Here is a 25,234-nt window from a genome sequence, read left to right as displayed (position 1 = left end):
TGGTCTTCGCAGATTGAGGCCTTTTGTCTATAATTAATTCTTCATTCACTGTTGTTCCTGCCAACTCAACTATCCATATTTCCCATTGTGATCGGGATATACAAATCACATTCTGAGCAACTCAAGGCTAACGAGCTAGTGGGGGCTCAGTCAGCTCCACCCTGCCATAACGCTGAGAGATAAGAGAGGTGCTTAAAAGGCGAGAGCACAGTACAGTTGGTGGCAAACCAGCGAGGAGAGAGACCTCCAGTCCTCAGCTCCAGGAAAGACTGGTGGAAGGCAAAAGCTCCTCAGATGATCTCTGACCTATATCCCCTCCCTGAAGAAGGGAGGGCCTGATGTTGATACACTTTTAGTGGGACTATTCTCTTATATTAGCCTGAGTGCACAGCTGGGGCCACAGTTTATCATAAGCCCTCTGAAGGAACAGAACCTTACCACACCCATAGGACAGTTTACTTGTGTTCATTTCTCGTTGTGGAACATTTCCTACACTGGATGACTGAGAACTAGCAGCAGGAAAAGGCAGCCCAGCAGCAGCAGCTCTTGCAGCAGCAAAGGCTGGTCCGACAGGTGGTGGCCTTAAACGGGCTTCAGGGGCCCCCTGCGGTTTCACCTCTAGGAGCCATATGCCCAGCCCTGCTGGCTGTGGCCATGCCAGTGAAGGTCACAAAAATAGGCCCCTGGGATGACTTGGAGGCTTTCCGTGTGACTTGGAGGCTTTTCCAGTGGCCACCTCAGCAGTGGGCCGTCGTGTTAATGCCTCACCTGATCCAGGCCTGCACAGGCTGCCTACTGAGGGCTGGATGCAGCAGCAATGCAAGAATATGCCTAGATGAAAGTGACTGCACTGAACTACCTTGACATCACGGAGGAGAGCTTCTGATGCTGTACCGTGAATAGAAATACCTCCATGGAGCCTGGTCCTAGGTAGTGACACAGAAGTTGCAGGACCTGTGTTGGTGATGGTTGAAGCTGAAAACTCGGACTGGAGTCCAGGTTGCTGAGCTTGTGTTTGTAGAGCAGTTCTCCCACATACTGCTGGCTGGGGTAGGGACTGTGTGTTTAAACTCTGGTCTGAAACGCTAGCTGATGCAGTACAGCTTATGGACAGGATTACCAGATAGCAACTGTGAAAAAACAGGACAGGGGGTCGGGGTAATAGACGCCTATATAAGAAAAAGTCCCCAAAAATGGGACTGTCCCTTTTAAAATGGGACATCTGGTCATCCTACTTATGGAGAGCTATCTGGTCGCTGCAGTAGCTTCGGGACGTCGCTTAAGAAGCTGCCAGAGGCAAAAGAGGTCCTTAGAGTTGATAAAGAACCCAGCTGCGAGGATTGATGGATGGAGGTCTCAGTTCTGGGCATGGAGGCACCAGTCGCTAAGGGCCCTAGCAATCTGTGGGGCCCTGCGCTCATCTCCATTAGGAAACTCAGTTGCCCTAGGCCCAAGCCTGGGCGAGGAACCCTGGGGCCCCAGCCATCTCCTCACCAGGAAAACCGGGAGGCAAGAGGAGGGGAGTTGTATAGGGAGGGACTCCCTCTTGCATAAGGCCCAAGGCTGGAGCCCACCTGGCAAGCATTGGGCATTGGTTTTCACATGGGTGCCCAGGACACCTATATCACAAATGCCTCATATGGACTATAGTTATGGATATGTGTGTTTGGCAGAAAGCTGAGCCTGTAAATTAACTCTAGCTAAACTGACTGTCCATGTCTAGATAAATGGGAGAGAGCCCTGGGATATGGGCCTGGTAGATTCCAGGTGTAGTTGACCCTGGTTCAGAACCACCTGGTTCCAAATCCAGTGGCCTTTTCTTAGTTTATTCATAGGGTGTCAAACCCGCTCCTAGTATGTGTGTGCAATTGACTTGTAGTGGGGGCTGGCCTTGATGCTGACATTCCCCATTATCTTGGGATGGGATTGGGAATATTTTTCAGAGATGCCGGATGGATTTAGGACAGCCCCAGAGGCCCTGGAGATGCTAATTTAGGAGACCCTGAGAGATGGTGGACTCAGACCCCTGGCAGGTTTAAGGGAGAAGTTGGACCTTGAAGGGTGGGTCTGGCCAATGGGAAGCTCCCCGTAAATTCCGCCTAATAACGAAATGATGCTGGAGCGCCTACTGGAGGAGGACATCTTATCTAGAGGGTCCGACTTTGTCAGAGATCAGATGGAAGATGAAACCCTGAGCTAGGGCTGTGACCAGCTGTTGGTAGTCAATGGGGAGATGATAGACCCGCATCGAGCAGGGCAGTACTCCTGATGTGAGCTCTGGGCTGAGCGATTGTACCATCAGGAGAGAGACTGACAGACCAGTGATATTCAATCACAACTCTTTGTTCCCTGATCTCATTGGCATGAGGTCATGCGTGAAGACCCTGGCTGGGATTCTGGGCTGCTTCTACTGGCCCAGGGTTCACCAAGAGGGCACAGATTTCTGCAATTTCTGTCCTGAGTGCCAGAGTGTTGGCCCTAAAAGGGGGGCCAAAACCCTGGTAGTTGCACCCCCTTTTAATTGCCATTCAGGAGGTACCCCAGTCATCTACTGGATTTTCCCTGTTTGTACTTTTGCACAGAAGACAACCAGGGGCTATCCTGGACCTTGTACAAGAGATGTGGGAGGAACAGACTGCAAAAACAGAGATGTTGTACACTATATCGCAAAGCTCCAGGAGAGGCTCAAAAGCCTGGGGTCCTTAGCCAAAGAAAATCTCCTTCATGTTCAACAGGCCCAGGAGCGAGCCTATAACAAAGGAACATATATGCATGTATTTAACCTGGGGACTGGTACTCCTCTCCAAGTTACTGGCCAAGTGTCAAGGACATCCAAAGTAAGTCAGGTGGGGCCAGTTAATCATGAAATCAGAGAAGAGAAGGACAAGGCAGGTCTAGCATGTTAACCTCCTGAAACCCTGGGAGGCCTGTGAAGGCTTGTTCATAGTTCCTTGCCACTGGAACCAGAATTAGGACTCCAAGCATTCGCCTCTCAGGATCCTGACCCTGTGCAAATACGAGAGACCCTCCTCTTGAAGCAGAGGGTCCAAGTATGACAATTGGTGAACACCTTCTCTGCGATATTTTTGTCCCGGCTGGGATGAACCCATCTACTTCACCATCATGTTCAAATGGAGCCAGGACATCTGGGAGAACCCTCAGTTGCTTCCTTGAAAAATGGGTGACGCAGTGAGGCTAGAACTCTGTGACATGCTGGAGTTAGGAGTCATTGAAGAGTCTCATAGCGACTTACAAAGTCTCATTGGAACGGTCCCTAAGCTGGATGGTGCTGTCCAGTTCCGCATAGACTTTAGAAAGGTTAATGCTGTCTCTAAATTTGACGCATGCCCCATGCCCTGGGTGGCTGAACTTCTGGACTGGCTGGGAGAGGCCTAATATATCACAACATTAGACCTGACAAAAGGATACTGGCAGATGCTGCTCACATCAGAGTCATGTGAGAAAACTGCTTTCACCACCTCATTTGGCTTATATCAATTTCATTTTAGCCTCCGTGGAGCAACAGCATTGTTCCAATGACTCATGGACCAAGTTTGCACACCACATGGCTCATATGGGGCAGCCTATCTAGATGATGTCATCTATAACTGGGGCTGGGAGGCCCATCTAGAACAGATCACTGCCGTTCTCTGTTCCCTGCAGGAAGCTGGGCTGACCATGAACCTGGTGAAATGTAGCATTGGAAAGGAGCAGGAGACCACCAACCTGGGATATACTTTGGAGAAGGGCCTGGTCTGGCTCCTAGTGGACAAGATCCAGACCTTAAAAGTCTACTAATTCCCAACAACCAAAAAACAGGTTTGGAAGTTTTGGGGGCTCATGGGTTACTACTGCCAGGCTTCTGATCTCTATGATAGCGGCCCCTGTCAGAGACTTGATTAAGGACATATGGGGCAGAAGCCAGCGAAAAGGCTTTCCAGACATTGAAAGACCATCTGTGTAAAGAGCCTGTTCTGTATAGCCCAGATTTTTTGGCAGATGGACACTTTGGAGGTGGCCCTGGGGGCAGTAAAATCAGAGGAGATAGAATGGGAAAAGACCCTGAGCTATATATTAAGCCTCAAGCTGTTTCTCTGAAGCCGGCATACCCAGAGATAGAAAACAAAGGACTGGTGGTGAAATGGACTGTGGTTTCTCTCTGAAATTACCTGCTTGGAAATCCATTCATGCTTTACTCCTGATTGAATTCTGCACTAAAAAATTAAAAATTCTGCAAAATTCTGCATATTTTATTTGTCAAAATAACACAATATAATCACTCCAGTTTCAATTATTTTGGTAATTTATTTCAAAAGACCTGTCGACAAGTATATCAAAAATACAGACAACAACAAAAATTCTTTCCCGCAGTAGAGCGTTAAAGAAACCGCTACAACAACCCAGTTCCAGTTGGGGGGTGCTGGAAAGGGCTGGGTGGGGCTCCCAGAGCCCAGACATCTGCACTCCCATTCCCCCAGAGCCCAGCTGCAGGGCACCCCCCAGCGCAGACACCCACACACCCCTCCCCCTAGAGCCCAGCTGCAGGACACACCCCACTCCCCACAGAGCCCAGCAACAGGGCAGCCCCCAGCCCAGACACCCACACACCCCTCCCCCTAGAGCCCAGCTGCAGGCTGGATCAAAGAGTGTGCAGCCTCCAGCCCCGCCAGGCTGGGTGCTCAGCTCATTGTGAGTTGGGCTCTGCAGAGTCCAGCGGCCCCTAGTGGCAGCCAGAAATTCTGTGGAGGAAACGGCATTCTGCAAAATTCTACATTGCGCAGTGGCGTAGAATTCCCCCAAGAGTAATGCTTTTCTGAGGTAGTTGAACATTGTGAAACACATGAACCCTTGGCTTATGCATTGGTACTTCTCTCTCCAGCCGTACACCTTCCTGTTGTAACACAGACTGGAAAGGCTTACCAGAATGCTGATTCCCCCCCCCCCCAGGGAATTGGGGGAAGCTAGCCCTGGTTCCCCAAATGCCATCTCGAGTGGGAGAGTGTGTACAGACCCCACATTGGGCAACATGGGGTAAATGAACTAGTATGGGCCAAGTCAGTTCCACCCCTCCACACCTCTAAGAGATGCCATAGTTGGAGGGAGGAGCTTAAAAGGGGAGAGCACAGCACCATTGGGTGGCAGACTAGAGAGGAGAGTGGACGTACAGTCTTCAACTCCTGGATCAGAGCTGGCTGAAAGCAAGAGCTCCTTGGACAAGCAATGGCTCCTCCCTGAAGTTAGGGAGGGCCCGATGCTTATCCACTTTTGATGGGACTATTCTTGTATATTCGCCTGTGAGCCCAATAGGGGCCACAGTTTCTTGGAAGCCCCCTGAAGGAAGAGAGCCTTACCACACCCATAGGACAGTTCACTTGTGTTCACTTTTTGTGGTTATTGACAGCTCCAGAAGGGGCAGAATGTGCAGCTCTCAGCCACAGGGCTGAGCTTCTTGTGACTGCTCTATGGTGGCAGAACACCGAGATGCCACAGACCAGAGGCCAGGTGAGTGCAAAGGACCGGACTGAGTCCCAGGGAGCGCCATGAGAAAGGACCATGGTGACACCCATCTTATGCAGCTGTTTATTTACCTAATAACACTGAAAGTGCACCAAGTTCACTCTTCATTCAACACTACCTTTGCTAGTTTTAGAAATCTATGTCTTTGAGCATTTCAAAAGTGGGCATTTAGGAAGAAATGAGTCCTCTCTATCTGATGACTGTTCTATAAGAGACTTTGCTGCAAATAATATATATGGTACTCCTAACAAATGATGTATAACAAGAAGATGAAAAAAGAGATTATGGCCACTTTTTAATTACAAATACAGAAGAGTTATTAGAAGATTAAATGAGTATTATATGTTATAATGTGTTTCCTCTGCAAATCATTAAGCAATAGAATTATATAGTGTGATACAATACAGCTGTATGCATCTGTTTCCATCTATTTACTCAAAGCTATCTTGTTAATTATGTTTCCTCTGATATTGTCTCACTGTAGAGTGTTTTGCTGCACATTAGTTCTTTTCTTGCTGTGGTGGTTGCTCTACGGGCTTGTCTACACTACAAAATTAAGTCGACTTTATCTAATTAGACCTCGAGCCTCTGAATTAATTAAGTCGATTGTGCGTGACCACACCATGCTCATTGTCTCGATGGAGTGCATCCTTACTAGCAGTGCCTGCGTCGATGCACAAAGCAGTGCATCGTGGGTAGCTATCCCAAAGTGCAACTTGCTGCAGTGTGTTTTGGGAAGTTTGTGCAATGCCTCATGGGACCAAAACATTGTCGCAGGGGAGAATGGGAACATCGGCATCCCATGATGCACTGTGCTCAATAGCAAACAACCTAGTGGTTTTCGCACCTTAAAATTGCGGAGCATACACCATAACCCCAGAAGCATGGAGCCTGCTCAGTTGTGCACTCTTGCTGTGAGCATCTCAAACACCTCACGCCTTCTCCTGCAGTATTTTCAGAGCCGAAGTAGGGTCTGCCATGCGGAACATAGTGATGTCCTGCAAGCAGTCCTGTTGCAAGCCATTGAAAAAAACAATTCACAGTTGCTGCTGGCAGTCACAGAGCAGCTGCGCTCTGTTGAGCGCCATTTCTGGTCCTGTGAAACAAGCACTGACTGGTGGGACTGCATCATTTAGCAGGTATGGGATGACGAGCAGTGGCTGCAGAACTTTCGAATGCAGAAGGCCACCTTCCAGGAACTTTGTGCAGAGCTTTCCCCTGCCCTGCAGTTCAGCAACACAAAAATGAGAGCTACTCTGACAGTGGAGAAGCGAGTGGTGATCACTATTTGGAAGCTTGCAGAGCCGGACAGTTACCAGTCAGTAGAGAATCAATTTGGAGTAGATAAATCAACTGTGGGAGCTGCTGTGCTCCAAGTGTGCAGGGCCATTAATTGACTTCTGCCACGAAGGGTAGTGAGTCTGGGAAATGTGCAGGACATAGTGTATGGTTTTGCCGCAATGGGATTTCCTAATTGCGGTGGGGCGATAGATGGCACGCACCTTGCCAGAGAGTACATAAACCGAAAGGGATACTTTTCAGTGGTATTGCAAGCGCTGGTGGATCACGGAGCGTTTCACTGACATCAATGTAGGATGGTCGGGAAAGGTTCATGACGCGCGCATCTTTAGGAGCTTGGGTCTGTTCAAAAAGCTGCAATCCGAGACTTTCTTTCCAGACCACAAAATGAACATTGACGATATTGAGATGCCTATAGTTATCCTGGGGGGACCAAGCCTACCCCGTGCTCCCATGGCTCCTGAAGCCATACACCAGCTGTCTGGACAGCAGTAAGGAACAGTTCAACTATAGGCTCAGCAAGTGCAGAATGGTGGTTGAATGTGCCCTTGGTCGTTTGAAAGGGCGCTGGAGAAGTTTACTAACAAGGTTGGACCTTAGTGAAGAGAACATCCCCACGGCTATAGCTGCCTGCTGTGTGCTCCATAATATCTGTGAAAAAGGGGGCGGGAAAATTTTCTGCAGGGGTGGGCAGTTGAGACAGATTGCATGACAGCCATTTTTGAGCAGCCAGACACCAGAGCAATAAGAAGAGCACAGCAAGGTGCGCTGCGTATCCACAAGGCTTTGAAAAGCCATTTCAATAATGAGTCACAGTAATGTGAGCTGTTTGTCTGCATTATGCTTTCCCATACCTTCACCTGCCTTGTATCACTGTCCCTGTAAAGCCCAACCCTCCACCCAAGCCCACTGCTTCTACTCAATAAAGAACATTTATTTCTTGAATCCATTTACTTCATTTAACAAACATAAGTAAAGAGGGAGAACAGAAAAAAAAAAGGTAACCTTGGGGGAAAGGGGTTGTAAAGTTGGAACAGGAGAAACATAACACTGCATTCCAGACCATCAAAGGTCTGTGAAGGGGAGCCTTCTCTTCCTTGTACCCTCCCCCGGAGTTAAGTGAAAGGGATAATGGACTTTTCACCCACGCCTCATGGAACACTTGGGGGAGGGTGATTCTGCGCCAGGCGATGCTGGCTGGCTGTCCACAAGGGTCTGCAGAGGAACTCTACCCTCCTGCTTCTGTTCCTGCAGTTCAGCCAGATGCTTCAACATGTCTTCTTGGTCCCTTATAATCCAAAGCATCTCATCCTGCGCCGCACGCGCTTGCTCATTGGCAGCTTTTCTGCTCTTCGTGTCCATGTCTAACTTCTCGGACACTGAAATCCTCCACGCTCTCAGCTCTGTGTCAGCTGTCCCGGAGGCATTCATTATCTCAGTGAACATGTCCTCCCGCGTTCTCTTTCTCCTCCTTCTAATCAATGAAAGTCTGCTTTCAGGTGTTGATGACACGCCGAAGCTGTCAGTCATGGGGAAAAAATAAAGGAGCCATTGTACATGAATAAAATGTTTCCATAGCAAGGCCGTTTTCATAAACAAACAAAAAAACCCTTATTACTCTAGGTGCAAGCCATAACATAATCAGAATCCGTAACCATTTGCTGTGCCGTTTTGCTGCTCCAGCCATGGTGAGTAGGGCCCCCCAGGTCATGGGTGACTGCACTTTTGATGAAGTCTATGGCAGGCGCATGTTGGGAGTAGAGGTAGTTAGTCGAACAATGGCCCTTCCCCATAGTACCACGGGAAGCTGTTTATGAATGGGACTTGCGGGGGGGGGGGGGGGGAGGGGAGAACGTTTTCACTCCCAAATTGCGGAATCTCTCATGTGGGGCCCCAGTCCCCTATCAGCCCCTTTAAACTACTTGCCGACCCATGCCAAGCACAGTAAAGGCACATTAGTGGCCGCGTAGTTTGGCGATCTGGAATGTGGGGGTGGGTGGGTCTACATGCCCTTTTTTTTCTTGTAAGAGCACTTTTAATGAGAACTTTCCCTGTTTCCCCTAGGCGACCCGATGTGATATCAGTCTCCTGAGGGTAACAGAGGTGGAAAGGAAGGAGATGCGTTAAGCGTCTGGGTATAGACCTGGTCCTTATGCTGCTATGCTGTGTACTGCAATGATGCCAGCAGAATTAATTCAGGAGTTGCGTGGGAAAGTGTCTTACCATGGTGGAAGAAATAAGACTGCCCTGCCCAGAAACCTTCTGCAAAGGATTGCAGAGTACCTCCATGAAAGTTTCCTAGAGATATCCATGGAGGATTCCTGGGCTATCCCAGTCCACATAAACAGTCTTTTCTGGGGGCCACCTGCTGCGTAGCTGGAGCAGCCTCTTGTAAGCAGAGAACCACAGCATCTCGCTTTTTCTTCACAGTAAACATTCAATACCACTGAATGCGTGTGCCCTCTAAAGTTGAACTGGACTTTGATTGTACGGTTGGCCACCGTAATGTCCTGTGACCCAGAGGGCTCCACGGTTAAAAATATTTCCTGGCTCTCGGGGAGAATGGATCCACCGCTTGCCTGTCTCTCATTCTCCTCCTCCTCTTCCTCATCCACCATATCGTCCTCCTTGTTGTCCCTAGACTCATACACCTGTGAGGTGTCCACGTTGCTTGTGGGGGTGCTGGTAGGGTCACCCCCGAGAATCGCATGCAGCTCGTTGTAGAACTGGCATGTGTGGGGTTCAGCACCAGAACAACTGTTTGCCTCCTTTGCCTTCTGGTATGCTTGGCGAAGTTCTTTTATTTTCACACGGCAGTGCTGTGTGTCCCTCGTGTAGCCCTTCTCCCCCATTCCACGAGCGATCTTTGCAGAGATGTCAGCATTTCTTCTGCTGGATCGGAGCTCTGCCTGCACAGACTCTTCTCCCCATACAGCGATGAGATCCACCACCTCCTGTGCAGACCAGGCTGGAGCACGTTTGGGGTGTGTAGTCTCCATGATCAGCTGTGCTCAAGCTGGCATGCTCCCAATGCTGATCAAACAGGAAATGGGAAATCAAAAATTCCTGGGGCTTTAGCAGGGGAGGGGCTGTTTCCTGTGTACCAGGCTGCAGTGCAGTAGAGTTGAGAATGATCTCCAGAGCGGTCACAGATGAGCATTGTGGGACACCACCTGGAGGCCAACTAAGTCAAATTACACAACACTGTGTCTGCACTACCTCGCAATTGATCCATGAAAATCAAATTAAATGCTACACAGGAATGTGTCATCTGACATGCTCTACCCTTGGAATAATACTCATTCACAATCATACTCACCAACTTGTTTCTGAACAAGGAAATATTTTTCAAGTCTTCCACAATGTATCCAGTTGCATGAAGAGTACGTTGAGGTTTCTTTATGAATTGCTGGAACTAACTAAATAGATTTGACAGATTGCAATATTGCTGCTATTACTATTTTTCACAGAGATTTATGTATTTAGGAAACCCCATTATCCATTTGCTTCATCAAACCTTGATGCATGAGGTGTGTGATTTCTTTTTGTTTGTTGGTGTGTTTTTTCCAATTTAAAATTCAAACCATTTTACGTGAGAGCGGAATAATGCTTTAAATTCCGTTGTGTGCAGGGGAAATCACCAATGGACAGTAATGAGCAGTGGTCTCGTTTTTAGTCATTTTTCTTCTCTGATCAGTTTTGAAAACCACTTCATGAAACTAGAACAAGAGGGATTTTAATATAAAAACTCCTGGAGCCCCAACCTCCGTGGTAGATAGGAGAGTGGATGGTCAATTTCCTTACTCCTGCTTCTTTATGTTAGTGAAATGAAAGAATCCTTAAGGTTTAAATATCTTGGGAAGGGGAGGTTTTTTTCCCCCCACCAGAGGACAGTAAACCCTGTAATTAATGTGTGTCCCCATGAAAGCTTTTACGTGAGCACTTGAGAAAGGCGTATTTATACTCTTATATTTTATGAGGGAAATTTACTTTTTAGCTATCTTTATGTTGCTTTTCTATTATCTAGAGTTGTATGTGTACTCAGAGAGAAGTGATGGGTACAGTTTTAACATTTAGAAATAATATGATTTGGCTCTTATATTTGGGGTATTTTAATGTAAATAAATTTACAGTTTAATGGTTAAAAAGGAACTCCTGGTTAGAGGAAATACCGCTAGAGAAATAAATCTTGAATGATACTGCATTTTAATTACTCACGCATTTTATGCTAAGTAAGGCCCCCATCTTGCAATCTTACTCCTGTGCTTAATGTTGTTCATGAGTAGTTCCACTGATATCAATGGGACTACTCACATGAGTAAAGTGAAGCTTGTGTGTAAGAGTGTGCAGGATCTAGTTGATTATCAAGATGGTAAACTGAAGCACTTTAAAAAAACTGATTCTTCATGATATGTTCTCTGTAAAGGTTTACAAGATCATCATTATTTTTATTGCACTGTCATATAAAAGTCTTGTGTCTTATTTTTCCCACTAGAGGGAGATATCAAACAGGCTTAAAAACATTGGAAATGAAGACCAGTATATACTTTACATTTTATAATTAGTAAAATAAACCCAACCTATATCATAACATTTGAATTTCATTTTAGATTGTAATTCCTAGCACCAAAATCTTTTGAATGGAAAGATAGAGAAAACTAGCTAAGACTTAATTAAATCCTTTGCTATTGCGTTCAGAATGTGCCCCATGGATGGCTTTTCTGGTCTTGGAGGTTAAAATAAAACCATGCTGTTTTCTCTACAGTTTGCTACTATTATGTTGAGTGTTTTTGTTGCCTCTTTATTAACTTCAGGTAGACCAGGACTTGCTTTGTGAATTGCTACAGTACCAATTAATCTTTACTTTCTGTTTAATTATTATTCTAATTTATTATTTGTATTATGGTAGCACCCAGAGCCCCAATCAGCATCAGCACCCAATGGTGAAACACACAGGAAGGTGAGATCCCTGCTCTAAACAGCTCGCAGTCTAATGCCCTTGCCCTGCAGCTGTTCTGTGTGAGAGGACCCTTGCCTGCACACAAAGCTTTATTGGCTAGAGGCTATGTAAGGCACAAGAGTTCACCCGCTTGGAGCAGTTTGCAGGATCAGGGTATAAATTAAGACAAGATGCAACAAGTAGATGCAACAAACAATAGGGGGGAAGAAGAAGAACAACAATGAGAAGATCACACAGTTACACAGGCCAGCTGTGTGCACAGTTAATCGCCAAGTAGTGGGCAATGTAACTTTTGACCATAATTGCAGTTTTGGAAGAAGAGAATCGATTTTGTCATGGTTTCTCTAGGAGTCTGAATATGATGTAATTAAAAGGTGAAATAGAAACCACTGAAGATCGTAGGGAAGCCGTTTGAAGAGAATGCTCTCAACACCGTAGGTCTCGTCACTTAATTAAATTGATTTAACAAATGGAAGCTGACGTGTTTCACTGGAATGGCTAGAGTTCTAATCCTGCTTCTTTCACTTACTTGGTCTGTGGCTTTGAGGTTCTCTCACCTTTCTGTCTGTCTTTCCAACTGTAAATAAGGGATAATACTGACCTGTTTACCTCATGGGGCTGTTGCAAGAACTGATTAATTAAGACCTTAATGTCTCTGCAATGCTTTGAACATATAAAGTGCTATCTAAATACTAAGCATTATTATTGTTATAGGGAGACAAGGTTTTATGTATACCTATGAAACAGCACGTTTCCAATGCTGCTTCTACAGAAGCTTGCTCCCATTCCAGTGCAACCTGTAAAAGTATCTTCATAGGTGTTCTGTACCCGGTAGTACGGGATTAGGAGGGTCTTAGAGTTAAGAGGGAAATTTTCCTAGATAAGAAAAGACTACATCTCCCCCCACGCCCCGATTTATCTTGTGTGTCACAAAGTCAGAGGCAGAAACTTTGTTCTCTTGAACTTTAGATAGATATTGAAGTTTCACAGAAAAGCTGAGGTGTGATTCATCAGGGATTTAGCCTTTCACTTCAAGCATTTTCTGAACTAAGCATATTTAAACACTTGAATTTCTGAGGCAGCCACTCACCAGCCGGAATCTGAAGTGGACTTTGAGGAGAGTTAGTTTGATTGGGATGCACTTGTGGGAATAGTTCAGCTGAACCTGCTAGATATTTCATGGGTTATATCTGCTTTTTGCAGAATATATGTCCCCCCACCTTTAAAACAAAACAAAATGAGGTCTCTAATGGTATTTGTGATCAATGACTGTGAATAGTTCATACTTTAAATAGAGTTTAGGGATATGTGTATGTGTGTGTATGTATATGTATTTAATCTTAAATCATCAATTGTGGTGATATTTAGTTTGTTTATATAAGACAAAAAAATCCTTCCCCTGCCTTCTCTCATCTTTTTCTACACTGGTGAGCATAGTATCACACTGGTGCTTAGATTTTGGTCGTGGAAGTGATTGTCTGCACTGAAACAGACCATGAGCCAATGTATTTTCATGCTTTGTTTTCTTTAGAAATAGAATGAAACATGCATTAAGGATGAAAGGCCATGGAAGGCCTCCAACTCAGCAGAACCGTGTGCTCCGCTGTGTGAGGATTGGGTGACTGTGCAGTCAGTACACGGAGATTCAGCATGCTGAATGTATGGTGGAGTTGGGTTACTCTGCATGCCAGCCATGCATGGATCAGGGATAGCATCAGTGGTCCATGGTCGTATGCATACATCAGCCAGAAGTTGGGGATGTGCAAGGATCAAAGACCATGGACTACAGTAGTGACTATTTTGTTCAGATCTAAAGATTGGGGGTGGATTCTGCCCTCCTTACCCTTCTTGATTTCTTCCTGCATAAAGAACCTCTCTTTCCATTTGCTGTGTGTTTGTTTTTCAGATAGATACAAAGAATTTCATACTGTTTAAAAACTAACACTGCAGGCCCATTGACTCTTATTTTTTTGGTGAGCTGTTATTAATGGGGGGTATTATTCTTGGCAGAATATGAAGAGGAACTTGAACGAGAATTTGAATTGGAAAAAGATACTTTGTTTTGGGGACTTAAAAAGGTAAGGTCAATGAATATTACTGATCATTTTAGCTTGTAAGTTTAGTGTAAATTCATATCCCTAGCAATTCAGTTGAAGTCTTCTTCAAGTGGATTGTGACCAACTTTTATGATTACTGTATTAAACAATGTTCTGCTCCTAGGTGGGACACTTGGCACGGAATACTATATTCTGTGAATTATTATGTGTTGTAAGATGTGTTCCCTCTCCTCAGTTGAGTATTATTTTAGAGGTATTTTAAAGAGTTACTCAGATTTTTATGGATCCTATTATTTGCCTCCCTCCCTCTGTAAAGCCAGGCACCTTTAATACTTTGAGTCCAAGAACACAGAACTCAGAGGGAGAGAAACTAATAAGTATAAATATACTATATTCTAAAAATGATGTAAAGTATCTTTTTCTACGCGTAAAAATACGTAGGAAAGTGCATCCTCCAGTGTGACGGGAGGATTCCTTCCTTTCAGCTCTTCCCACAGGTTTTGCAGTGGGAGGGAAGGAATTCTGGCCCAATGTTTTTAATCAAAATAAATAAATTAAAAGTGGTCCATTACTAGCACACTTTCCTCTCCATGCCCTGCCTCTCCAACTTCATTTGCAGTGGCAGGCATGGAATACTGACAAAAAGGAGATATTTGCCAGTCCTGGATACTGATTTAGAATCGCAAGCTCAATCAATAGTGTAAAAAAAAATTAATTTTATCTCCCGAGTTTTTCCATCCCTCAAGAAGAAAAATGGCTTACCTGATGCAATGTGACCTGATCTAGAAATTCGTATTATAGTTTTTCTCCTGTTTGCTGTCCTTTCGTACATGTTAGCAGCAGAATCACTTAATCTCTGGTGTCAATGTTTTCCTAAAAAGCATTGGCTTCCCTATGCACCCCCAGCAGCGCTTTTCCTTCGTGCTTGTCATTTGATTGTTTGGCTAATGGCTTTCCTTAGGATGTGGGACTGGAAGGAACATCAAGTCCAGTCCCTTGCGATTGCAGGCAGCCCCATCGGATAATTCTGTTCATGAATTTATTAAATTTATGTTTGAACATCAGGGTCACCCTACACTGGTTTTCAGTCTAGCTTGCTGGGTAATAATTTTTGCAGCATAAATGTTTAAAGAAACACTATTAATTTAAAAATCACATTTCTCTTTGAAAATTTTCTACTACGGTTACAAGTAAAGCCAAAGATTATTTTAGCTGAGACAGAGAAAAGAAAAAATCTGTATTTTTCCTCTTTGTTTACGTTGTTCTGTCTATCTTAGGCTCTTACATGGCGTCCATAACTGTAGTATCTGAGCACCTAAGAAGTTGAAATGTATTTATTGTCACAACACCCATGTGAGGTAGAGAATGCTGTTATCTCCATTTTACAGATGGAGCACTGAGACCAAGTGACTTGCCCAAAGTCACACAAGAAGTCTGTGGTGGAGCAGGGACCTGACCCCAAGTCTCTCAACTTGTTGGCTAGTACCTTAACCACTGGACCAGCCTTCCTCTCTTAGTCACGTGGACCCTGAACCTGCAGTCTGTTCCACATGGGCAGACCCCAGTGCCTGCATGGAGCCGTGTTGGGTTCAGTGAGGCTCTGTGCAGGCACATGGATGTATACACATCAAGACTGAGGCCTCAGACCCCAATCTTGCAAAAACGTAGACACCTGGTTTATTTTGTTTCCTATGACCAATTCCATTGAAGTCAATGGGAGCAACTCAAAAAGCAGAACGTTAAGCATGTGCATAAATCTTTGTGGGATCAGGGCCATAGTTAGTTTCCTCTGTTGTTTGTGTGGATCTTTTACCCAGCAATGGGAGAGAGAATCATCTTTGACAATAGGAAAATGTGAATGTAAAGCCACAGTAATAGACTGGGGCACTCAGGTGCTGATGTAGTAATTCAAACTACTTGTAACAATTTTTTTTTAGATTGATTGACTAGTTGTTAGTTTATTTTTTTAACACATTTAATCATTTTGGCATATAGGTAGGGATATCACTGAACATAAATTAGCCTTTTGCTTGTTCACAGTATGAAGAAAGTCATGTGAAAATAACAGCTGCCTCATGTCTGTGTGACAGCCACAGGGGATGATGATAAGCCAATGAGCCATTGTGCCATGGCATGAGGAGGTGTCTGAATCACCAACTAGGAACAAAGTATTTTAAAAATCTGAAAACATTTCTGTTAATATTAGGGCTTCTCAACCCTCTTTAAAAATGCAGATCCTAAAGGTTGGGCCTGACCTACCCGTGGCCACACCCTCACTGCACAGTGGTCCTGTCAAGGCTGTATCCCTACTTTGAACTTTAGGGTACAAATGTAGGGGCCTGCATGAAGACTTCTAAGCTTAACTACCAGCTTAGTTCTGGTCCGCTGCCACCATCCCAAAGCTAATTCCCTTTCCTGGGTAGCCTTGAGAGACCTTCACCAATTCCCTGGTGAATACAGATCCAAACTCCTTGGATCTTAAATAAGGAGAAATTGACCCTTCCCCCCTCCTTCCTTTCACCAACTCCTGGTGAATACAGATCCAAACCCCTTTTGGATCTTAAAACAAGGAGAAATTGACCCTTCCCCCCTCTTTCCTTTCACCAACTCCTGGTGAATACAGATCCAAACCCCCTTTGGATCTTAAAACAAGGAGAAATCAATCAGGTTCTTAAAAAGAAGGCTTTTAATTAAAGAAAAAATCATCTCTGTAAAATCAGTATGGAAAATAACTTTACAGGGTAATCAAACTTAAAGAGCTCAGAGGACCCCCCTCTTCTGTCTTAGGTTCAAAGTACAGCAAACAAAAATAAACACTCTGGTAAAAGGTACATTTACAAGTTGAGAAAACAAAGTAAATCTAAGACGCCTTGCCTGGCTTTTACTTACAATTTTGAAATAAGAGAGACTTGTTTAGAAAGATGGGGAGAACCTGGATTGATGTCTGGTCCCTCTCAGTCCCAAGAGCGAACAACCCCTTAAACAAAGGACACACACAAAAGCCTTTCCCCCCCCAAGATTTGAAAGTATCTTGTCCCCTTATTGGTCCTTGGGGTCAGGTGTCAGCCAGGTTACCCGAGCTTCTTAACCCTTTACAGGTAAAAGGATTTGGAGTCTCTGGCTAGGAGGGATTCCATAGCACTGTACACAGGAGAGCTGTCACCCTTCCCTTTATAGTTATGACACGCCCCCCAAATCACAGATAGTGTTGGACGTCCGGTTCCACACTGGCTGTGATTTCTTCCTGGAGCTTTAGGAGAAAACAGAGTTAATAAAACACATGTACCTTTAGACATACTACTGATTATATAAAAACTAACAATATGTTTTATTTCAAGAACAATTGTTAACCAGTTAACTCTGGGAAACTTTCCCGGGAGAGTGCATCAGCCACTTTGTTAGAAGCTCCCGAAATGTGTTGTATTTCAAAATCAAAATTTTGGAGAGCTAAACTCCACCGAAGAAGTTTTTTGTTATTTCCCTTGGCGGTATGAAGCCACTGTAGCGCAGCATGGTCTGTTTGTAGTTGGAACCGCCGTCCCCAAACATATGGGTGTAGCTTTTCCAGCGCGTACACAATGGCGTAGCATTCCTTTTCGCTGATTGACCAGTGGCTTTCCCTCTCAGACAGTTTCTTGCTGAGAAACACGACAGGATGGAATTCTTGATCCGGTCCTTCCTGCATTAAAACTGCTCCCACGCCTCGCTCGGACGCATCTGTGGTTACTAGGAACGGTTTGTCAAAGACTGGGGCCCTTAGCACAGGGTCAGACATGAGTGTTGCCTTAAGCTGGTTAAAGGCCTTTTGACACTTATCAGTCCACTGAACTGCATTTGGCTGTTTCTTTCTGGTTAGGTCTGTCAGCGGGGCGGCGATTTGGCTGTAGTGTGGTACAAATCGCCTATAATATCCGGCCAAGCCTAAGAAGGATTGGACCTGTTTCTTTGACTTTGGAACCGGCCACTTTTGGATAGCATCCACTTTGGCCTGTAGGGGATTTATAGTTCCTTGACCCACCTGGTGTCCCAGGTACGCCACTCTGTTTTGGCCTATTTGACACTTTTTAGCCTTAACAGTTAGTCCTGCCTGCCGGATGCGCTCGAAGACTTTTTTCAGGTGCTCCAGGTGTTCTGTCCATGAATCAGAAAAAATGGCCACATCATCGAGATAGGCAACGGCAGATTCTCCCAATCCCGCTAAGAGACCATCTACAAGTCTTTGGAAGGTGGCGGGTGCATTTCGCAACCCGAAAGGGAGTACATTGAATTCATACACCCCTGCCTGGGTGACGAAGGCGGACCTTTCCTTAGCGGGTTCATCTAGTGGTACTTGCCAGTACCCCTTGGTTAAGTCTAAAGTAGAGATGAATTGGGCATGTCCCAATTTCTCCAATAGCTCATCTGTGCGTGGCATTGGATAGTTGTCAGGACGAGTTACAGCATTTAGCTTACGGTAGTTCACGCAAAAGCGTATTTCCCCATCTGGTTTGGGAACTAGAACCACTGGAGATGCCCATGCACTGGTAGAGGGGCGGATTATACCCATCTGTAGCATGTCCTGGATCTCCCTTTGTATAGCCGCTTGGGCATGAGGTGACTCCCGGTAGGGTGGGGTTCTAATTGGGTGAGCATTACCTGTGTCAATGGAGTGGTATGCCCGTTCGGTCCGTCCTGGAGTGGCTGAGAAAATCGGTGCAAAGCTTGTGCACAGCTCCTTTATCTGCTGTCACTGCAGACGTCCCAGGGTCGTGGAGAGGTTCACCTCTTCCACGCCACCATTCCTTTTTCCTTCATAGTAGACACCTGCAGGCCACTCCGCGTCATCAGTTTCCTGGGCTGTAAACTGGCAAACGTTTAATTCTCTAGAATAAAAAGGCTTAAGAGAATTAACATGGTATACCTTAGGCTTTATGTTGGAGGTGGGGGAGGCTATGAGATAGTTAACAGCTCCTAGGCGCTCCTGGACCGTGAATGGTCCTTCCCACGACGCTTCCATTTTATGGGCCTGGAGCGCCTTTAAGACCATGACTTGGTCTCCTACTTTGAAGGACCGTTCTCTGGAATGTTTATCATACCAGGCCTTTTGCTCTTCCTGAGCATCCTTTAGGTTTTCTTTAGCAAGGGCTAAAGAGTGTCGGAGGGTGCTTTGTAGGTTGCTTACAAAGTCTAGAATGTTAGTTCCTGGAGAAGGCGTAAACCCCTCCCATTGCTGCTTCACCAACTGTAATGGCCCCTTAACCTCGCGGCCATACACAAGTTCAAATGGTGAAAACCCTAAACTGGGATGTGGTACAGCCCTGTAGACAAAAAGCAACTGCTGCAACACTAGGTCCCAATCATTGGAGTGTTCATTTACGAATTTACGTATCATGGCCCCCAAAGTTCCATTAAACCTCTCCACCAGACCATTGGTTTGATGGTGATGAGGGGTGGCAACCAAGTGATTCACCCCATGAGCTTCCCACAGGTTTTTCATGTTCCCTGCCAGGAAATTAGTTCCCGAATCTGTAAGGATGTCGGAGGGCCAACCTACCCTGGCAAAAATGTCTGCTAATGCCTGGCACACACTTTTAGCCTTGGTGTTGCTTAAGGGTACAGCTTCCGGCCATCGGGTAGCAAAATCCATGAAAGTCAGTACGTACTGCTTTCCTCTGGGTGTCTTCTTTGGGAAAGGACCCAGAATATCCACAGCTACTCGCTGAAATGGGACCTCAATTATGGGTAGTGGCTGGAGAGGGGCTTTAACCTGGTCTTGGGGCTTTCCCACTCGTTGGCACACCTCACAAGACCGGACATAATTAGCAACGTCCTTGCCCATTCCCTCCCAGTGGAAGGACTTCCCCAACCGGTCTTTGGTTCTGTTCACCCCAGAATGGCCACTGGGATGATCATGGGCTAAGCTCAAGAGTTTTACCCGATACTTAGTGGGAACTACCAGCTGTCTTTGAGGATGCCAGTCTTCCTGGTGCCCACCAGAAAGAGTCTCCTTGTATAAAAGTCCTTTTTCTACAACAAACCGGGATCGGTTAGAAGAGCTGAGAGGCGGTGGGGTGCTCCGTGCCGCCGCCCAAGCTTTTTGAAGGCTGTCATCTGCTTCCTGCTCGGCCTGGAACTGTTCCCTTGATGCTGGAGACATCAGTTCCTCCTTGGACTGTGGACTGGGGCTTGGTCCCTCTGGAAGCGATGCAGGTGCTGGGGCTTTTTCCATTGACTGTGAACCGCTGTCCGCTGGTGCACTATGTGGTATTTCAGGCTCTGGCTGAGCCTCTTGGGTAGGGTTATCTGCTGCTTCCGCCAGTTTAGGCTCGCTGGTGCCCGCTGGCATTGGAGTTGTAGACGGGGTTGCAAGCGCTGGACTCAGTGCTGGCAATGGTTCTGGTGCTGGTTGCGTTGCCAGTTCCGGTTCTGGGACTGGCTTTGGCTGGGTCTCTGGGATTGGATCCACTACGGCTGTTGCAGTCGTTGGCAGGGGATCCGGTTCCACCACTGTGTTTGGGTCTCCGGTAACACAGACGGGGCCCTGGTGGACGGCTCAGGAACAGGGATGGGGGTGAAAGCTTGCTTAGCCTGGCTGCGGGTGACTATTCCCACCCTCTTGGCTAGCTTCACATGGTTGGCCAAGTCTTCCCCCAGCAGCATGGGAATGGGATAATTGTCATAGACTGCAAAAGTCCACATTCCTGACCAGCCCTTGTACTGGACATGCAACTGGGCTGTAGGCAAGGTTACAGACTGTGACACGAAGGGTTGAATTGTCACTGTAGCCTCAGGGTTGATGAGTTTGGGGTCCACTAGGGATTGGTGGATAGTTGACACTTGTGCCCCAGTGTCCCTCCAAGCGATAACCTTCTTTCCGCCCACTCTCAAGGTTTCCCTTCGCTCCGAGGGTATGAGAGAGGCATCTGGGTCTGGGGTTCTTTGGTGTGATTGGGGTGTAATGAACTGTAATCGGTTGGGGTTCTTGGGGCAGTGAGCCTTTATATGCCCCAGTTCATTACATTTAAAACATCGCCCTGCTAAGGTATCACCGGGGCGATGTTGGTTGATGGAGACTGGTGTGGTGGGGTGAGAAGGCGTCTGGGGTTTCCCTTGGGATGTGGGTGGGGCCTTGGGTTGTCCCCGGTGATAAGGTTTTGTTTCGGCTTGCCCCTTCTGATATTCGCTCCAACTGCTACTAGCTTTTTTCTTTTCTGTCACCTCCACCCATTTGGCTCCAATCTCCCCCGCCTCGGTTACAGTTTTGGGCTTCCCATCTAGGATGTACCTTTCTATTTCCTCAGGAACACCCTCTAAAAACTGCTCCATTTGCAATAGGAAGGGCAACTCTTCCGTAGATTGAACATTTGCTCCTGATATCCAGGCATCCCAATTTTTCCCAATGTGGTAGGCATGTCGGGTAAATGACACATCTTTCCACCTTAGGGCTCTGAACCGCCGACGGGCATGCTCAGGTGTTAGCCCCATTCTGATTCTGGCCTTGTTTTTAAAAAGTTCATAACTGTTCATGTGTTCCTTAGGCATTTCAGCCGCCACCTCTGCTAAGGGTCCACTGAGCTGCGGCCTCAGCTCTACCATGTACTGGGTTGGAGGGATGTTGTATCCAAGGCAGGCCCTTTCAAAATTTTCTAAGAAGGCCTCAGTATCATCGCCTGCCTTGTAGGTGGGGAATTTCCTGGGATGGGAAGTGGTACCTGGAGAGGAGTTGTTAGGATGGTCTGATGCACCCTGCCTAGTCCTTGCTGCTTCCAGTTCCATCTCTTTTTCTTTCAGCTCCATCTCTCTTTTATGGGCCTCCTGTTTGGCTTTTTCTTCTCTTTCATGGGCCTCCTGTTTGGCTTTCTCTTCTCTGTCATGTTTGGCTTTTTCCAGCGCCATTTTTCTCTTGTGGGCCTCCTCTTCAGCTTCTTTCTCGAGTTTTTTAATTTCAAGCAGTCTCTGATGTTTTCTCTCATTTTCTTCTGCTTCTAGTCTGGCCAGTTCTATTTTGTTAGCTGCGTCTTTGGTAGTCATTTTCCTGTTTTCTTGTGCTGGGTCACACCCTCTGCAGTTGACTGAAACTGGGATGTATTTAGCTTAGGCTCCTGCTGAGTGCTGCTGAGTTAACAGAGACTTTCTAACTAGCTACTTCCGAGGATGTAAAAAGAAAAAAAAAATTCAGCTTGTAAATTACCTTTACCAGATCAAAGTTTGCTCACTTATTTGAACACTTCTCTTAACAAAGGACCTTGTTAAAAAAACTTAACACCTCTGCCTTCAGGCAAGGAGAGATAAGATATGCATCTACCTTCAGCTCTGCTCTCCAAGCAGCTAGAAGGGAAAAAAAATCTCTTACTGGCTTTTGGGTTTAAAACGATCCCACCGCTGCCACCATGTCAAGGCTGTATCCCTACTTTGAACTTTAGGGTACAAATGTAGGGGCCTGCATGAAGACTTCTAAGCTTAACTACCAGCTTAGTTCTGGTCCGCTGCCACCATCCCAAAGCTAATTCCCTTTCCTGGGTAGCCTTGAGAGACCTTCACCAATTCCCTGGTGAATACAGATCCAAACTCCTTGGATCTTAAATAAGGAGAAATTGACCCTTCCCCCCTCCTTCCTTTCACCAACTCCTGGTGAATACAGATCCAAACCCCTTTTGGATCTTAAAACAAGGAGAAATTGACCCTTCCCCCCTCTTTCCTTTCACCAACTCCTGGTGAATACAGATCCAAACCCCCTTTGGATCTTAAAACAAGGAGAAATCAATCAGGTTCTTAAAAAGAAGGCTTTTAATTAAAGAAAAAGGTAAAAATCATCTCTGTAAAATCAGTATGGAAAATAACTTTACAGGGTAATCAAACTTAAAGAGCTCAGAGGACCCCCCTCTTCTGTCTTAGGTTCAAAGTACAGTAAACAAAAATAAACACTCTGGTAAAAGGTACATTTACAAGTTGAGAAAACAAAGTAAATCTAAGACGCCTTGCCTGGCTTTTACTTACAATTTTGAAATAAGAGAGACTTGTTTAGAAAGATGGGGAGAACCTGGATTGATGTCTGGTCCCTCTCAGTCCCAAGAGCGAACAACCCCTTAAACAAAGGACACACACAAAAGCCTTTCCCCCCCCAAGATTTGAAAGTATCTTGTCCCCTTATTGGTCCTTGGGGTCAGGTGTCAGCCAGGTTACCCGAGCTTCTTAACCCTTTACAGGTAAAAGGCTTTGGAGTCTCTGGCTAGGAGGGATTCCATAGCACTGTACACAGGAGAGCTGTCACCCTTCCCTTTATAGTTATGACAGGTCCTTGTCCCCACTTCATGTTTAATACACTCTTCTCAGAGATCATAGAATCATAGAATATCAGGGTTGGAAGGGACCTCAGGAGGTCATCTAGTCCAACCCCCTGCTCAAAGCAGGACCAACCCCAACTAAATCATCCCAGCTAGGGTTTAGTGAAGCCTGACCTTAAAAACCTCGAAGGAAGGAGATTCCATCACCTCCCTTGGTAACCCATTCCAGTGCTTCACCACCCTCCTAGTGAAAAAGTTTTTCCTAATATCCAACCTAAACCTCCTCCACTGCAACTTGAGACCATTACTCCTTGTTCTGTCATCTGGTATCACTGAGAACAATCTAGATCCTTCTTCTTTGGAACCCCCTTTCAGGAAGTTGAAAGCAGCTATCAAATCCCCCATCATTCTTCTCTTCTGCAGACTAAACAATCCCAGTTCCCTCAGCCTCTCCTCATAAGTCATGTGCTCCAGCCCCCTAATCATTTTTGTTGCCCTCTGCTGGACTCTTTCCAATTTTTCCACATCCTTCTTATAGCGTGGGGCCCAAAACTGGACACAGTACTCCAGATGAGGCCTCACCAATGCCAAATAGAGGGGAACGATCATGTCCCTCGATTTGATGGCAATGCTCCTACTTATGCAGCCCAAAATGCCGTTAGCCTGCTGCCTTCTTGGCAACAAGGGCACACTGTTGACTCATATCCACTGTAACCCCTACGTCCTTTTCTCCAGATCTGCTGCCTAGCCACTCGATCCCTAGTCTGTAGCAGTGAATGGGACTCTGCACTTGTCCTTGTTCAACCTCATCAAATTTCTTTTGGCCCAATCCTCTAATTTGTCTAGGTCCCTCTGTATCCTATCCCTACCTTCCAGCGTATCTACCCCTCCTCCCAGTTTAGTGTCATCTGCAAACTTGCTGAGGGTGTAATCCACGCCGTCCTCCAGATCATTAATGAAGATATTGAACAAAACTGGCCCCAGGACTGACCCTTGGGGCACTCCGCTTGATACCGGCTGCCATCGATAGATCGATAGAGTCAAGTTAATATTGCCTTTGGGTGAAAACACTGTGCCAAGGGCTTATGTGGTCCGTAGGCCTCATGCTCACCTTCTGCATGGAGTGCTTTATTATTTCTTCAGATTTAAACGACAGTAAATGCTCAGACAAAAACTGCAGGTGTCATAACACTTAGAGTAACACAGTGCTGAGCACTGAGCATCATGAAATACTTGTACATAGGTATCAGATTAACTTAGCCAGCCCATAAATTAAAGGAACAGAAGAGTCCCTTGAACGTCCTCTTCCCCTGCCATGAACATGCTCAACCTTCCTTCAGAACCTGTCAAACAAATGGTTTTTGCATTGTGCCCAGAAGGTTTCAACTCCAGACTGCTTTGGTCCAAATGGGGAGCAAAATCCACAGTCCTGACCAGCAGCTTCTTCTCTTTAATAATGAGGTGGATCCAGCTTGAGTGTCCCTGCTAACCACAGCTATGCCACTATGGCACAGGGAGAGAGGTGATCCCTCATGTGGACTGTTTCCAGGCCATTTAGAGCTCTATAGGTGAAGGCCAAGACCTTGAACTACATCTGGAGACCAATAGGCAGCTAGCAGATCCCAGAGCACTGGTGTCATGTGCTCCCAGCCAGATGCCCTGCTTAACAAATAAGCTGCCATATTCAGCACCAGCTTCAGTTTCTGCATTGTTTTAAGGTGTCACCCGATGCAGAGTGCATTGCAATACTCTTTTCTGAATTAGGAGTTTCTGTATATTACGGAATTAATCCTTCAAGAATGGCATGTGCTTTGTGGCACTGCCAGCTTTTGCTGTCTTCTCCATGCTCTGCTCTCGTTGGAAACTGCCAACACAATCTATCACAGCAGGGATTCTTCCTCTGATTCATGCTGTTTACATCACCATAAGATGGTTGTTCCTGCAGAAGAAGCTATATGTGATTGTAGCCTGATCTATAGGTTATGTATGTATTATACTGATTACTTAACATTCCAGTGTGTTTAGAGTCCTCCATGCTGTGGGTATGGGAGAGGGTTCAGGATTTGGCTTTTAGGAACAGAAACATGTAGGCCTTGTCTACATGACATGGGCTTTGATGATAAAGCCATACTGATAAA

General features: G+C 46.0%; 1 protein-coding gene across 4 annotated transcripts in view; it reads left to right on the top strand.

Annotated features, from left to right (window-relative positions):
• HHAT (hedgehog acyltransferase) overlaps nucleotides 1–25,234 on the top strand; it is a 345,313-nt gene that overhangs the window by 1,797 nt on the left and 318,282 nt on the right. For 3 of the 4 annotated variants that reach the window (XM_065401658.1, XM_065401657.1, XM_065401656.1), the window contains exon 2: nucleotides 13,787–13,854. In XM_065401658.1, the coding sequence (XP_065257730.1) occupies nucleotides 13,787–13,854 (68 nt within the window). Of the gene's footprint in view, nucleotides 1–9,946; nucleotides 10,200–13,786; nucleotides 13,855–25,234 lie in introns of those variants that run through there. The other variant, XM_065401655.1, reaches the window with a different exon arrangement.

Source organism: Emys orbicularis, chromosome 3 (genome assembly GCF_028017835.1).
Source record: "Emys orbicularis isolate rEmyOrb1 chromosome 3, rEmyOrb1.hap1, whole genome shotgun sequence".
Taxonomy (NCBI): Eukaryota; Metazoa; Chordata; order Testudines; family Emydidae; genus Emys; species Emys orbicularis.
This window is presented reverse-complemented; position numbering and strand designations above follow the sequence as displayed.